Source organism: Lissotriton vulgaris, chromosome 6 (genome assembly GCF_964263255.1).
Source record: "Lissotriton vulgaris chromosome 6, aLisVul1.2, whole genome shotgun sequence".
Classification (NCBI taxonomy): domain Eukaryota; kingdom Metazoa; phylum Chordata; class Amphibia; order Caudata; family Salamandridae; genus Lissotriton; species Lissotriton vulgaris.
Genome location: NC_141694.1, coordinates 1,721,913,223 through 1,721,928,810, shown reverse-complemented (window position 1 = coordinate 1,721,928,810; position 15,588 = coordinate 1,721,913,223). Strand labels below are relative to the sequence as shown.

At 44.6% G+C, this 15,588-nt stretch overlaps 1 protein-coding gene across 2 annotated transcripts in view; it reads left to right on the top strand.

Moving 5' to 3' along the window:
- The first annotated feature begins 4,017 nt into the window (after positions 1–4,017).
- DUSP10 (dual specificity phosphatase 10) overlaps positions 4,018–15,588 on the top strand; it is a 103,374-nt gene continuing 91,803 nt past the window's right edge. Inside the window, exons 1-2 of one of the 2 annotated variants that reach the window (XM_086927934.1) lie at positions 4,018–4,150; positions 9,255–10,114. In XM_086927934.1, coding sequence (XP_086784060.1) covers positions 9,301–10,114 — 814 coding nt within the window. In that variant the 5' untranslated portion in view covers positions 4,018–4,150; positions 9,255–9,300. Of the gene's footprint in view, positions 4,151–4,497; positions 4,714–9,254; positions 10,115–15,588 lie in introns of those variants that run through there. The other variant, XM_086927935.1, reaches the window with a different exon arrangement.

The window sequence follows — 15,588 nt, the reverse complement described above, 5'->3', positions numbered from 1 at the left end:
GCTGCAGGAGTCATATCTACATTGCAAGCATCCGGGGTGTGATCGTATCACAGGGAGATGGTGAAGAAGGTTCAGGAGCTTTCACTTTGATCGGCCAGATACAGAACTTAGAGCATGACTGCTGGCAGAACTTTGTCTTCAGGAGCCGTGATTTCTTTCAGATTCAGTGTGTGATTGCATATATTGGGGTATTTTCCTCCACAGGGCCACTTTGTCGCCTGCTGATATGGCCTTGGCTCTCTGGCAATGTCTTTAGACCCCGGTGCTAAGTCCAGGGGTTCATCAAGGAAAAATGGGTTGTCGTGCTGTGGAGCAAATGAAAGGGATTCGGAGTGGCCTGTATGTCAGCATTGACCATGGAAGTGGGCGAGGATAACCTTGCTGCTCCTGTGTCTACACTTGGCAGGGTGGCAGAGGAATTGCGTCTTGCTGCACGATGGGTGCGAGCATGTTCGCTCATGCTGTGGCTGTTCTAGGCTTTTTATATTAAACTTCAGCTTCCATGTAAAATTGGTATGCCGATAAAGAAATATAAGTTTGCTGCATTACTCCATCCCTGATATTCTGCTTGTTTTCTCCCAATTTGAAATGGTATTGGAGCATTTTACGTCACTCCTCCGAACAAACTGGCCTCTGGAAAATCCAATCTCCAAATTGGGGGAGTTATAAACTTGGGAAGCCGAACTTTAAATCTGCATGCGGAAATTAAATTATACTTTGCCTTGAAAAAGAGTTGGTATGTCGAAACACGTATGTTTTAACTCAAATATGAAATAAAGGAAACAATAGTATAGAAAGCGTTTGAGTACATCATCATCATCTAGAGCATCTACTTTTCTGTCACCCGATGATTCTTCTCCTATTGAGGTAAGACTCCACTAACATCCCGCACAGAGCAGATGTTGCATACAGTTGGCTATGAATGGCCTCACTGTACGCTGCATTAAGAAGCAACATATTAAAATATCCAACATATTGAACAGAACACCTTACAGATATCAAACAGTCTACTCCCATTTGCTCTACATGTCAACGACCAGTAAAACATGTTAAACAGAGCTCTCATGCCTACCGAACATAGCTCACATAGGCCAGCATACAGATATTATGACCCTACAACTTCGATATGAACTACGGTTGGGCACTCACATAATGACATGCTGGGCGCTGCGGTGCAATATGTTAAAAACACATTGACAAAGACAATAGGGCCTGCGTGGGCAAGACCTATTGACTTTGCCAATGAGTGTTGTAAATCAAGTAACTCTGAGACTGCTTTTCAGTGTGATTTGTGATGACTGATTGAATAGTATGCTGATCCCTGACGGCTCCTTCTTTTAATATCTATTTGAAGTGAAGTGTATCACTAGAACTCCTGCTGAAGTCATGCATATGAGTGGTAGAAGTGTGGCACTTCTACTGGACGGTGGCCAAGGCACAAGCATGGGGGGGACTATTAACACTTTTCAAAGTCCCCCAAGCTTTTGTTAAACCACTATTTTGAAGTTGTCATTGTTTCATGGTTAAGCATAAACTTTCCTTTGAAATGCAAGGACCAGGGCTTTAAGTGGGCCGGGTCTTGCCGGTGCTCAGCACCGGCAGTTCTAAAAAGCAAGTGCTGAGACGGGTCCCTATCAGGCTCTCAATTTTTGCCCCCATCCTCACGATGAAAAAATAAATCTTAACTCTGCAGCAGTACCATCCTTCACTGCCTTTTATGTAGCTTCAAAGGGACACAGTATAGTTCTTTCACAGTGTTATCCTTTCAGAATGGAAGCCTTTTCAATACTATATACAACAAAGCCATGGTTGTTGCTAATTTACCTTATGCAACTAACAACCATTGACCATTAAATCTCATGTAAATACCATTCTTACAGAGTTTGTAGAACTAAATGTTATACTGGATGCCTCATGAAACGGTTTCAGGTCCCGCCATAGTACTGAATCTGCTTTAATGGCGGTGACCGAAGGAATCCAGGGCAGACTTGATGAGGGTAACTCGGCGGCCTTGATTCTTCTTGATTTAAATGCTGAATTCGATACGGTGCCACATGAGATATTATTGTGCAGGCTAAAGGAGATTGAGATTGGGGGTCCGGCCTTAACATGGTTTCGATCCTTTCTGGAGGGCAGAACCTTCCAGGTCACTATGCCTCCTTTTCACTCTAAGGAGCATGCTATCAAACACGGGGTGCCGCAGGGCTCAATCTTAAGCCCTTTGCTCTTCAATATCTATGTACAGCCATTGGCATTGGTAGCCAGGAGTAGCGGGTTGTCATTGGTGTCGTATGCCGATGACACCCATTTAGTCATCGCCTTCTCTATGAAATTCAAGGATGATATGATGCCAATTGCTGATTGGATGACAGCAAATTACTTGCAACTAAACGCAAGCAAGTCGGAAATACTTCTGCTTGGGAGAGACAGTGATATGTGGTCAGAGTAGTGGTGGCCGGATAAACTCAAACCTGCACCCACACCTAAGGAGGCGGTTAAGAACTTTGACATCTGGATCGATATTAGTCTGTCCTTTGATATTTAATCTAAGGCAGCCTCAGGTACCTGCTTTGGGCTACTGAGAGGACTGAAACCTCTATTAGGGTTCTTTGATCCCTCCGTTCGTCAGACCATCCTACAGGCCACGATTCTGTCTAGGATGGACTACAGAAATTCTTTATTTTTAGGGGCCAGCACATCTTGTACTCTGCGACTTCAAAGAATACAAAACGCTTCAGCCCAGATTCTGCTTGCACTTCTTAATCATGCTCTGTGTCTAAGTCCCTTTCCAAACTACATTGGTTGCCGGTAGAGAGAAGAATTCAGTTCAAAACTCTCTACATAGCCCATAAAATGTTGTCTCATCAAGCTCCAACAGTCCTAGCTAATATGTTAGTGCCGTATATTCCTGGTGAACCATTTCGCTCCTCGGATCAAAGGTTGGTCTGCATCCCCGTGTTCGCAGAGTCAGAGCCGGCAGACGGTCTTTGAAGGTGCTGGCGGCTAAACTTTGGAACTCTCTTCTCTCTGTAATTAGAGTACTCCAGAATCATCTGGAGTTCCGCAAAGCCATAAAGACAAGGCATTTCCCGGAGTAACGCTGTTACTTTTCTCAGCTATGTTTACCTGGGTAGCGCTGGGACGCCCCGTTGCTGGGGCAGCTATGCGCTGTATAAAACCAGTAAATAAAATTGGCGAAGCCAATAGTCCTGGCTTGTTGTATGTGTAATGTTACTAGTTGTAATATATGTCTGGGTGCAATGACAGAAGCAGCAAGATACCAGTGAAGTGGCACACTATACTCAGCAAAGATTGTTAGTTTAGGTGTTTTAAACCACGCCCTTAAATACATCCGGCCACGCACCTTTGACAGACCCCTCAGTTTTTTCATCCCACTTAAGCCCTGGCAAGAACTGAGTACATTTTGACGACTCGTGGCAAGAAACGGGTTAGTGTTCTACTACAAATGAGGGTAAACTAACCGACCTTAAGTGGCATTATTTCCGGGAGGGCCCAGGAAAAATATACATATAACCATGCACTTTACCTAAGCACACACGGATAAAGCTGCAAAGTCAAAAAGAGTTTGAGGTGTTCAGAAAAACAGTCACATGAAAATGCGACGGTCGGTGGTAAATACGCCGGGAGCCAGCCAAACTGAAGCGGGGTTTGCTGCACGAAAGGAAGGTGCCAAGACTTTTGCGCCCTGCCTCAGATCACAAGAGGCGCGCGGCTAGCGATCACCTGCCCTCGGTGAGCTCAGCCGCAGCAGCCCGGACACCACTTCCTGCCTCCGATGACATGTAAATAGAGAGCAGCTGCTTCTCGCCAGCTCGCGCTGGCTCGGCGGGGGCCCGTCGGATTGGCTGCCAATGACATCACCTTCCCAACGCTCTAGCACCAAGCGGCCAGCCAGTGGGGCGGGACCAACTCTCACGCAGCCACGCCTTCCCTCTCTCCCCGCCCCGGATTGGCAGGTCTGACTGGCCACGCCCCTCCGTGACTCTCCGGCTAAAAGGAAAAGTAAGTATGTTGCAGCTGGGAGATCAATGAATTGCGAGTGAATGGAGAATAAATGTATAAATCAATAGCTGCAGAGAAGGTGCCACGCACCCCGCTGAGGGTGGACGTTCACACACTTTTTCACGAGGTAAGGGGAGGCGGGAACGCTGTTTATCATGAATGGGCATTTGGAAGCAGTGCAATTAAGACTTGGATATGTATTTAATTTTTTGGGGAAGTGATGCATTTGGTTGTTTTAAGTAACAGGTACGTTTTTCTGCTTTCATCCCCAGGGTTTTTATTTTAACTGCAACGTTCCTTGTAGTTTGTGTATTTATTAAAACACTAGCTGTTTTTTCCATTGCTTTATTCTAAGGGAATTGCTGCAGTGTGGCAGAGCGAGGGAGCAGCACGTCGACCCCCCTGTCTCCCCCCTCCCTCCCCGGCGCTGGTGATACTTGACTGTCTTTAGCTAGCTTTTATTTTTTGTGTCTCATTCATGCGGGAGGAGGTGGGTGGGGGAGGTCTTGCCTCTTTTGGCACGCGTTTCATTTGAAATATACGAGCCCGTGCTGCAGGGACGCATATTCCGATCAGACATGCATGCCCAGCTCTGAGAGGACCGGTCTCTGCCCTGGGCCGCCGTGACAGGAGGGGAAGGCGAGCAGCAGACAGACAGACAGACACGCGCCGCAACATGAACGTGCATTTGTAAGAATGGCTTAATTCTATTTTGTCGTAGAGATGTTACCGTAGCTATTATATACGTTTTAGGTTTCTTTTGAGGGACAGGCGGGGTACGAGAGAGAGAAAGCGCAATACAATATTAAATAGGGGAGATAGACTAAATAAGAGTAGAAAGGGCGTATATAAGTTTACATTGCAACATTGGCGTTGTGTTTTAATGTGTTAATATTTTACTGGTAATGTGAAGCTGTTGTATCGAATGTTTTCACATTGTATGACGTACCCGACCTTAATTTAACGCGCAAAATGTACATTATCCGTTTGTCCTGTCGAAAAGGCTGCTTTCTTTGCATAGGCATCACACACACACACAAGCTCTCCACGCAGCAGGGGCAGGCTTTCCTTAACTCCTCTCGTGTGCCAGACCCGGCATGAGTCGCACGCATATATGTCACACACATGCACTTTTAAAGTTGACAAATTACGTTGTGGATGTGCGGGGAAAGGCGTCTGTACTGCAGTCTGTGAATGGCGCTGCGCACTCTAGTATGGTGAACAGTGAACCTGGAGGTGCGAAACGAGGCGACGTTACCAGCTAACTCAGACTGTCTACAGCCTTTGCATGTATGACTTGAGCAGACGGATCAGCCGCCAGCCATCCACATATGTGGCGCTTGCTATGTGCTTGGTCATGCCGCCGTGAGAGTCGATAGCTGTCTCCTGGCTGGAGAACTCTCCACTGTCGTGAGACTCAGAACTGCACCTTGTTTGAACTTTCCAGGACGCATGAACTGAATTTCGCACCACATCGTTGCAGATTTTATTGCTACGCACTAACAGACAGCCTCTCTGTGCAGCAACGGCTTAGGCAATCCTTATCACAAAACCTTTGAATTTAAACATATTCACGATTCCAAAATCGTTTATCTTATCATTTATGCACACCATCCCCTATAGGATGGAAATATTTTTTATTTTTTATTTTGACAGTGCCTTGCATCTATTTTCCCAGCTTAGTAAATAGCTCTGAACCCAAGTCTGCTGTCAGTTTCAGTCAGTACAGCATCCCCCAGTTTAGTTCAGCAAAAGGGTTTTCAGTGGCAGCAATCACGTTCCAGGTACATTTTATGCTCATGCAAGCAAGGACCACCTTAAAATACGCTCACATTCCAGTGCCATGCAAATTTGAGAAACCCTCCGTTGCTTCTTCTTTTGGATTTTTGGGGGTGTGCTCCTTTGCTTCTTCTTTTGCATTTTAGGGGTGTGCCTCATTGGTTCTTCTTTTGGATTTTTGGGGGTGCGCTCCTTTGCTTCTTCTTTTGCATTTTAGGGGTGTGCCTCATTGGTTCTTCTTTTGGATTTTTGGGGGTGCGCCCCTTTGCTTCTTCTTTTGGATTTTAGGGGTGTGCCTCATTGGTTCTTCTTTTGGATTTTTGGGGGTGCGCTCCTTTGCTTCTTCTTTTGCATTTTTAGGGGTGTGCCTCTTTGGTTCTTCTTTTGGATGTTTGGGGTGTGCTCCTTTGCTTCTTCTTTTGCATTTTTGGGCGTGTGCTATCTATTTACCTTGATATATGATCCCTCTGTCCCCAAATTAGATAAAGTCCGGCCTCCTCAGAGAGCACTGGTCCCCGATAAGGACCCTCTATCGTTTCCCTGGCTTTAGGCCTAGCAACAGAACCCTCTGCCCAATATCTACTCTCTCTCCAACTATTGTTCAGGGTTGAATTATCCAACTGGGTGCCTAGTTCACAAAGATTTTGTTTTATGAGTATGTTTGACCTACTAATGGAAGTTCAGAAACAATTTAGGAGTAAGTCTGGCTTAATCCACAACTAATCACAGACAGATCTTTGAATTGGATCCATAGATCCCATGTTTCTTTAATTGCTCTTGGTATTGAGACACACTGCTTTATTTATCGTACAATGTTCGATTTTTACATTAGTCCTTCCAAATTGTCTGAATGGTATAATAGATCATACAGCTGCCCACAGTGCGCTCTCGAAGCAGCTGATAACACCTATATGTTTGCTACATGTCCTAAACTGATACCAGTTTGGGTCTTTGATACAACAGCAGACACCTATCGTACATCCTCAAGCCGGGATACTTACTCCAACAATGATCCTTCTTGGCACAGGGGCTACTTGCTGGGTTCTTTATATTCTTTCCGTAGCTAGACTTAACATTGCAGGAAATTGGAAATCTTTTTCTCCGCCAAAGCATGAGAAGTGGTGGAAAGAAGTCATGGAGGCATGTGAATTGGAATCTCAGATAACTAAGGCCAGGGGCTCTACCATGAAATATCATCATATTTGGGGTAATATGAAAGATTATTTGATGTCAGATTAGAGATTGTTGATTATGCTCATTTTTGTTTTGCCTATCTCCAAAAATGTACTCGGATTTTGTGAATTAATTATGACATTTATGATTAATTCATGTTTTCCTGATTGATGCATTATTACATAGCACGGGGAACTCTTGAATGGAGTGAGATGGCAAACTCAGCACAGGGAACTCTCACATGGAGTGAGATGGCAAACTCAGCACAGGGAGCTCTTGCATGGAGTGAGATGGCAAACTCAGCACAGCCGGAGTGAGCTCTCTCATGGAGTGAGATGGCAAACTCAGCACAGGGAGCTGTCTCATGGAGTTAGATGGTCAAACTCAGCACAGGGAGCTCTCGCATGGAGTGAGATGGCAAACTCAGCACAGGGAGCTCTCGCAAGGAGTGAGATGCCAAACTCAGCACAGGGAGCTCTCGCATGGAGTGAGATGGCAAACTCAGCACAGGGAACTCTCGCAAGGAGTGAGATGCCAAACTCAGCACAGGGAGCTCTCGCATGGAGTGAGATGGCAAACTCAGCACAGGGAACTCTCGCAAGGAGTGAGATGGCAAACTCAGCACAGGGAGCTCTCACATGGAGTGAGATGACAAACTCAGCACAGGGAACTCTCACATGGAGTGAGATGGTAAACTCAGCACAGGGAACTCTCGCAAGGAGTGAGATGGCAAACTCAGCACAGGGAGCTCTCACATGGAGTGAGATGACAAACTCAGCACAGGGAACTCTCACATGGAGTGAGATGGTAAACTCAGCACAGGGAACTCTCGCAAGGAGTGAGATGGCAAACTCAGCACAGGGAGCTCTCACATGGAGTGAGATGACAAACTCAGCACAGGGAGCTCTCACATGGAGTGAGATGGTAAACTCAGCACAGGGAGCTCTCGCATGGAGTGAGATGGTAACACATAGCCCAGGGGCAGGGCGCTGTCAGCCTGCACCTGGTCTCCAGTTCCCCTGGCTTGCTTTGCTTTCATAGCCCTGTGAATGTGTGTGTTAGTTTGGTGCATGGCGCAGGGTTGATTTAAAGATGCTCTCTGACATCAGTCATGCACAGCTAATGTGCATTTTTATCTACTGGTGATTACATTGATTTGAATCCCAGATTTTATTTTCTGTCTGCAAAGAGAGGAAAGGAAGCACATTTTGCCTGTTTCACTGGATATGTAAACTCCTATAATAGCATCACATTATGCACATTCATAACCATCAATCCAGCAAATTAAACGTCAATAAATGCCAGATTATTTATTTCCTTGGATAGCAGCATATATTACAATGTAGGGCCATATTTTCGAACACGGCTCCACAAGAACGATGGTGCTGGTACTTGTTGGTATGATTGAAAAGAACGTAGGACATATAAGGTAACCGACAGAGATCTCATTGCAGGTTGCTCCATTTTCAGTGCATTGTTTTTTGCTCTTCAATAAAAAAGCAAATATGCGTGTTGTGCAGATATGTGATGATGAGAAAGATCCTAAAATATGGCATATCTTTATAGCCCCATTTTGAAAGAAGACCCAGGATCTTGCATAGGCCAGTTTAGGCTTAAGAGGTTGGCATGGTTTCCAGAGGATGCAAAAAGTAATACTTAAAATTCAATTAGAAAAGGAAACAGTTTGCACGCCCCCCCCCCCCCCACACCAATCCTGCTGAGTTTTGTGAACTCATCCTATTGTTTCTTTTCATGTTTTTTTAACTCCAAGTGAAACCAATTTGAGAAACGGTTTTCAATGTTGGCACAAGGAGATGATAATGAGTCATTGAAACACTGTAATTGCCTTTTTCTTGCTTTGCCTCTTTGTCACCTGGAATGTATGTCTGTCAATTGTCCACTGCCAGTTTGATCAATTTAAGAAAAAGTCAAGTTTATAAGAACTTTTTTATATAAAGAGAATAGCACGTCTCATCCATCATCTTTTGCAAAACAATATGTATGTCGTATGCCAGTGCTGCTGCCTCCAAGTCAGAAACTGTATGACATAGAACATTTGGTCTCTCTCTCAATTACCACTGTTTCTTTAGTGTCTTCCGCATGTCCTGTGCTTTCATATTTGGGAAAAAACCATGAATGCAGTGAATCTGCTAACCAGTTCTTCTTCATATTATTACAGAAGAAGAACTTGATGATCAATATGTTTCTTCACGCTTGATTTACAATTGAAAACTGATTGCATTTGGTATAGTTAATCACTTTTCTACTTTCCTTTCCAGACTGAGACCTTGAGTTCACCTTGAGCTGCTGGCCCTCAACTCCCTCATGCCTCCATCGCCTTTAGACGACAGGGTTGTGGTGGCACTGTCTCGGCCAGTTAGACCTCAGGATCTCAACCTTTGCTTGGACTCCAGTTACATTCAATCCGCATCCTCGCTTACTGAAACCCGGAAAGCCCTCCTCAGCACCACGGTTGTATCGCTGAAGGCTGCTAATCTGACGTATATGCCCTCATCCAACGGCTCTGCACGCTCCCTGAATTGTGGATGCAGCAGTGCCAGTTGCTGCACTGTGGCAACATACGAAAAAGACAATCAGACTCAAATCCCAGCGACTGCGAGCACCACCATCACCAGCAATACTTTAGGAGCACCTCCAACCTGTCCTTCCAACCCGATGGTAAATAACAATGAGAGCACTGGCACTTTGAGCCCGTCGGGTAGCGTCGGAAGCCCGAAATCCAGCATTGCAAAGCAATCTGCCAACGTAAAAACAATTTACCCGAATGATTTGGCCAAGAAGATGACCAAATGCAGTAAGACTCACCTCCAAAGCCAAGGGCCGGTCATCATTGACTGCCGACCATTCATGGAATACAATAAGAGCCACATCCAAGGGGCCGTCCATATTAATTGCTCTGATAAGATCAGCAGGAGAAGACTTCAGCAGGGCAAGATCACTGTGCTGGACTTGATCTCCTGCCGGGGGGGCAAGGACTCTTTCAAGAGAATATTTTCCAAAGAAATCATAGTTTATGATGACAATACCAATGAGCCAAGCCGAGTAATGCCTTCCCAACCCCTCCACATAGTACTAGAGTCGCTGAAGCGAGAGGGCAAAGAGCCACTTGTTTTAAAAGGTACTTTCTTTCTCTTTCAAATCTTTTTAATTGTATGCTCTGCTGTGGGTCCTGAAATATTTGATGTATCTGGGCATTAAAATCGAAATATTTTTTAAATATATGGCTAGCATGTTTTTAATAAAGAGAGTGACTCACTGCCTGTGCATTCTATTCAATCGCCTTCTACCATGAGTCATATATTTCCAAATACAATAGGTGACAAACATTAGATTTACTCTAAAACACTGGATTGAAATATATTGAAAAATAAGTATGCATGCGATTAATAGGCCCCAATTTTGAGATTATTTTATTCTGTGTTGCTATTTGGATTTAACCCATAGATGATGTTTTAGATAAATCACTCTGTTTTCTTCTGTTTGTTATAACTCCACAGTGCTCTGGTCCTCAGTTTGATAAGCTGATCAATGCCTTTTTTGAGGATTATTGTGCTGAGGTCAACTGTCTTTATTCAATTATTTTTGTTCTGGGATTTGAGACTCAATGATTTCATCATTAGAGGCCTGTTGTTTATCATAGCATTGCTTTAACATCTATGTAAAGATATTAACATCTCTCGTGTTACAATGCATCAAATCTCATGACCCAACACAGGATCCCAAATGCTACCAAGATACTACTACATACAGCAAGACCAGTTGTAATCCTGTTGCAAACCGACTGAATGAAAGACAAATCTAAAAAAAATGGCCAGGTCTCAAACCTAGAATGCACTTTGCCTGGACAGTGTTGTTCCATCCAGTTTACATGAGGAGTTGAACTTGGATAGTCTGGGCTGTGGATATTTTTGGAAGTTGTCCTTAAGTGCGGTTAGGTCAACCAGTGTGTCAGTTTCCTTAGTAATGTTAAGTGTGTCACACTCTTGGTGTGTGGGGAAGAGAAGGTGAGCGAATGTGGGAGCAGTGACGAATATGTTTAGCCAAAGCTGTTTCAACTGAAAAAATTCTTAGTTTATTCAGGAAAAGCCATCATGTTTTGGATTTTAAACTGAGAAATCAAACAAAGTGAAGTGTATTTCAGCGTGGAGGCACAAAAGTGTATTTATCCAGATATCTGTGCAAGTGTGACTGGACACAAATTATGCCTGTTCTTTGGTTGTTTATTTCATAATCCATACTCGTTCAATATACAATGGACACATCAGGTTGTATAGAAAGTGCAAAACAAACTTAAGACCACTATAACTATCGCAAAAAATAGGGAGGCAGACAAAAATATTAATACAATTTCTAGTGGGGCTATTTCTGAAAAAAAAGCTAATGTTTAAAAATAGCAAGATGGTGAAAAAACTGTTTTAAAAGAGCAATGCCAAGTGTTGCCACCTAGGCTTTGAATATGAGCTGTGCAAGGCTGATAATAACCCCTGGAGGCACTGAAAGTAGGCGCCATGTTAGGGAGCAAGCAATGAAGTGTGTAAACCATGCACTTCAATCTCAATAGCCGCACTATAGTCCACATCAAAGAGAGCAAGCCATATCCACCTGCTGCCAAGGTTCAAAGATCTCGATAAACTCCAGAGTTCAGTGGTTGACAGGAGGTTGTCTACTAAGATCAACCACTGCCTAGGTCTCCCATTGAAGGCAAGTAGCAAGAGAGCAGAGGGGCTAGTACCCAGAGCCACACTCAGTTTGATTGTGTGAAATAAAAATTGTTCAAATGGTATTCTGGAAGGCCCACTCAGTACTTCATTCCTAGGCTCCAGTGTTGGGACAGATGTGCAAGCTGAATGTTGGTAAATATCACACAACCTTCCTATTCTTTGCAGTGTGGAACATTTGCCATCTTATCCCCTAATATGAAAGGTTTCAATTGCTAACACTTTTCAGGATTCTGAGCCCTCTGCAAAATGTAAGACTAACCCTTATGCAAAATGTTTCCATAAGGAACTATATGCGTTTTAAAAAATCATATATATAGCTAAGTGGTGAGCTATATATATATTTTTTTGCTGGTGCCTGCTGTTTTGCAGCCGCAAAAATCAATGGACTCAAGGCACATCTTTGTTAGGGGTAAAATGTCCATCGAGTGTGTACCGCATAGCATCTGATAGCAGGTCCTGATTCAAAATCCGTACCCGCTGGCATGAGGAAGGCTGAGCAGCAAACACTGATGCTGCATGAACATTTGTGCCCCAACAGTCCTTGCATAACAAAGCTGTGGACACACCCACCGCTCAATTATGCATTAGTTCACATGAAAAATGTGGGCGTGGTGACGGGGCCTGCTTACGTCAGCAGTCTTGCCCCCGTAGGAGCAGCTTCCACATCTACTGGACGTAGAAGGCCCATGCCTCTCAATGGTTGGATTTACAAAAAATACAAAAGCCACAGCAGCAGACCAAGGTCAACCACATTGATTCTGTCTGTTTCAAATATATGCTGGTGCAACTTCTCCCAACACCCGCTGCCAGAAGATGTATAAGAAACACAACGTTCATAGAAAAAGGAAGGTGCACTCCAATAAAGTCAGTTGTGCGAAAACGTTTTTTGAAAGTTCTTTTCTTTATTCATATTCATTCTTTTCATAAAAACGGCACAGCCAACGCGTTTCGTTCCCCTAGTGCCACGGGAACTTCATCAGGGCTTACGCAGAGAGCACCTTGATACTGGGGATCTCAATCAGTTAAATAAGAGTCCTCACTACTGTGTGTCACCAAGGTGGAGTCGTCCCAGGTGTTCACGTTCTCGAACTGATCATACAATAAGCATCAAAGATGCTTCCAAAGGTAGTATCCTCATTCAATGGTAGCTCACTAGTTTTTTCCTATAAGGGGAGTCTTCCTGTGTTTCAAAATAATCAAGGAACAATCCCCATGTTCTCGCCGTTTCTAATTTCAAGTCAAAATTTGGAACCAAAATCTGTGGAAGTTATCTGTGGCGGAGACCATTGTTATCTCAATCCCCAATAGTTGTTCGGTATCGCGTTCAAACTTATAAAGGGCTCCGCATTCAAATGAAGAGAACCGGATTCATGGATACTATGCCTCTTTAAAAATAACCCGTGTCTCAAGGTATTTGCCCAAAGGGGCTAAATGATCATGAAAAAGCACCTCTTCCAAAGTTCAGCCAAGTAGGGCTGCCATCTCATAGTTGCCTAAAATAGGGCACCGTTGCAAAAACGAGAGACAGGAACAGTAGATAGAAGATATTCTTTTTCCCCGCAATATAGCCCGACGTACACCCTATAAGTGTCATGCCCGTGATGTCGAGGAAACGAGTCCCCGGCACCTGTGATAAAGTGCATTCGTCCGGTGTATCAGGTAGCCGTGCATTAGTTCCCATGAAAAATGTGGGCGTGGTGACGGGGCCTGCTTACGTCAGCAGTCTTGCCCCCATAGGAGCAACTTCCACATCTACTGGCCTTAGAAGGCCCATGCCTCTCAATGGTTGGATTTACAGTTGCTACCCTTAGGGACAATGCTTCAAATGAGCCGGTGCTGTTGGGTACGCTGTATCGACACGTCTCAGCAGAGGTGCAATGCTTTGAATTGGAGAGTGCTGGCACTTCTCAGACGCAAGTAGACACTCTGTTATATACGATTCCTGCACATCTGTTTTTTCATTCCAAGCACTGCTTAGGAACATTAACTCTACTGCACTTTTTATCTATCACATGAGTGGTTGGGCACACAAACCGTAATACAGGCAGCGAACATTTCTAGTCCCTGGCTGCACTGCCCGTCTCCCGGAGACTAGGCCAGGACCGCCGTATGGGAAGTGAGGTACACCTGGCTCTGACCTGAGAGCACCTCTTCCCTTCGGGAATGAAGGATGCACACGTGTCTCCCTTTGCCACATGTCTGGCACCCCCATACCCTCCTTCCCCCACTCCACACACAGACAAAATCTGCACAGGGGAAAGATTGCCCGTGCAAGGTATTTTCTGCATTTGCAGTTTCTTTCTGAATTCGTGCGCGTGCAAACATATTTCTCTCCTAATCTGTGCTAGAACAGTTCAGGTAGAAGATATTTTTGAACTAGGCCCAATATTTGTATTTTGTCTAGCATAGCAAACAGGAACACTGACGCTTGTAACATGGTGCTAAAGTAGCACCTCAGTGCAATTGAAGCAGCCGAAAGAAATAGCGCCAACCAGGCAGTTTAAGTAATAAGGGCTCTCTTGTTTTGTTCATTTTATGGCCACCTTACGAGTGACCGTATTTGGGTGCAGATACTGTGTGGGTGGAAATGCCACTAACAGTTGGTACCCTTGCAGGTCAATCCCGTTCCTCTTGTTTTTCTGCCTGGAATGAGGAATAACACATGGACCCAGTATTACTGACCAAAATCTGCCTGCGGATCCCCATTCCAAATAAAGTGATTGCATTTGCCAGCTGCTGGTTGGTGTGCCGCATGCAGGTGTCTGGGGAGGGGTGAAGGGCAGAGGAGACGAGAGCCAATCAGAGAAGAGCTATCCATTCTCTCCAATGTACTGTAGTAGGTGGTGAATGTGACCAGACTGCCATGTGTGCCCAGACTCTCCTTCCAGATCTCCGCATTGTTTTATAGGTTGGCTTTTCCAGCAGGTAAAACCAGGCCTGGTGTTTTGGCACCTGGAAAACATGGGTGCAGGAACCCCGAGCCAGCTGTAATCGGGCAAAGCATCACCCCACGTCGGCATACTGGTCCACCCGACTCATATACAGGGCTCTAATGGAATATCACTGCCATACCAATCGACATGAGTTTTTAAAAAAAATTACATACCACCCTCAAACGCTGTCATAAACGCTGTTTTTTTTATTAATAAAGATAACAAAAATTCAAGAAATTGCAGGCAGCTATTTACGACTTGATTTTCAGTTTCAAAGTGTTGTAAACAACAGGTGTTGTTACTAGTCACAGCATCTTGCACATTGTATACATTTTAACGTCACATAAACATCGAAAACAAACACATCGTTCTTGAAAGTTACATCAGCCTAGCTAAAAATAGGTGCGAGCATTCACAAACGGCTGACATGTATTCACAAATCCGCGAAAGAGTTATGTCTGCGGGCGGAGAGGGTTGGGACAGGCCCTTATCTCAAGTTCCGAATGCACCTCCGCGTGACAGTTTGTCTGTATTAGGAAATGACGATAACATGGCACGGCTGCAGTGAGGCTACAAACCACGCACAAGCGGAGTTAGGTCAGAGCTGTCTCTTTCATTGGTTTGGTAATTAATCCGAATTGGAACCAGAATACTTGTTTTGCAGTCTGCTCTGGGAGAATGCCGTTTGATTGAACTGAATTAATTAGTGTTTTTTCAAAGTGAAAATCTCATGTCCCAACCGCATTCAAGCAAGTGAATAGAAATATGTAGCGGCGAAAAGCCCTCTTTTCTAACATAAGCTGCTATAGCGTAGATCGAAGCGCCGTAGACATGGGGAAAACCCCTTGCAGTTGGCCCGCGAGGGTCGAACAGAGATGTAGAGCTCGCAGGCCAGTGTTTTATTTTGAGAGATTTCTCCTGCGCGCTGTAATCCCGCT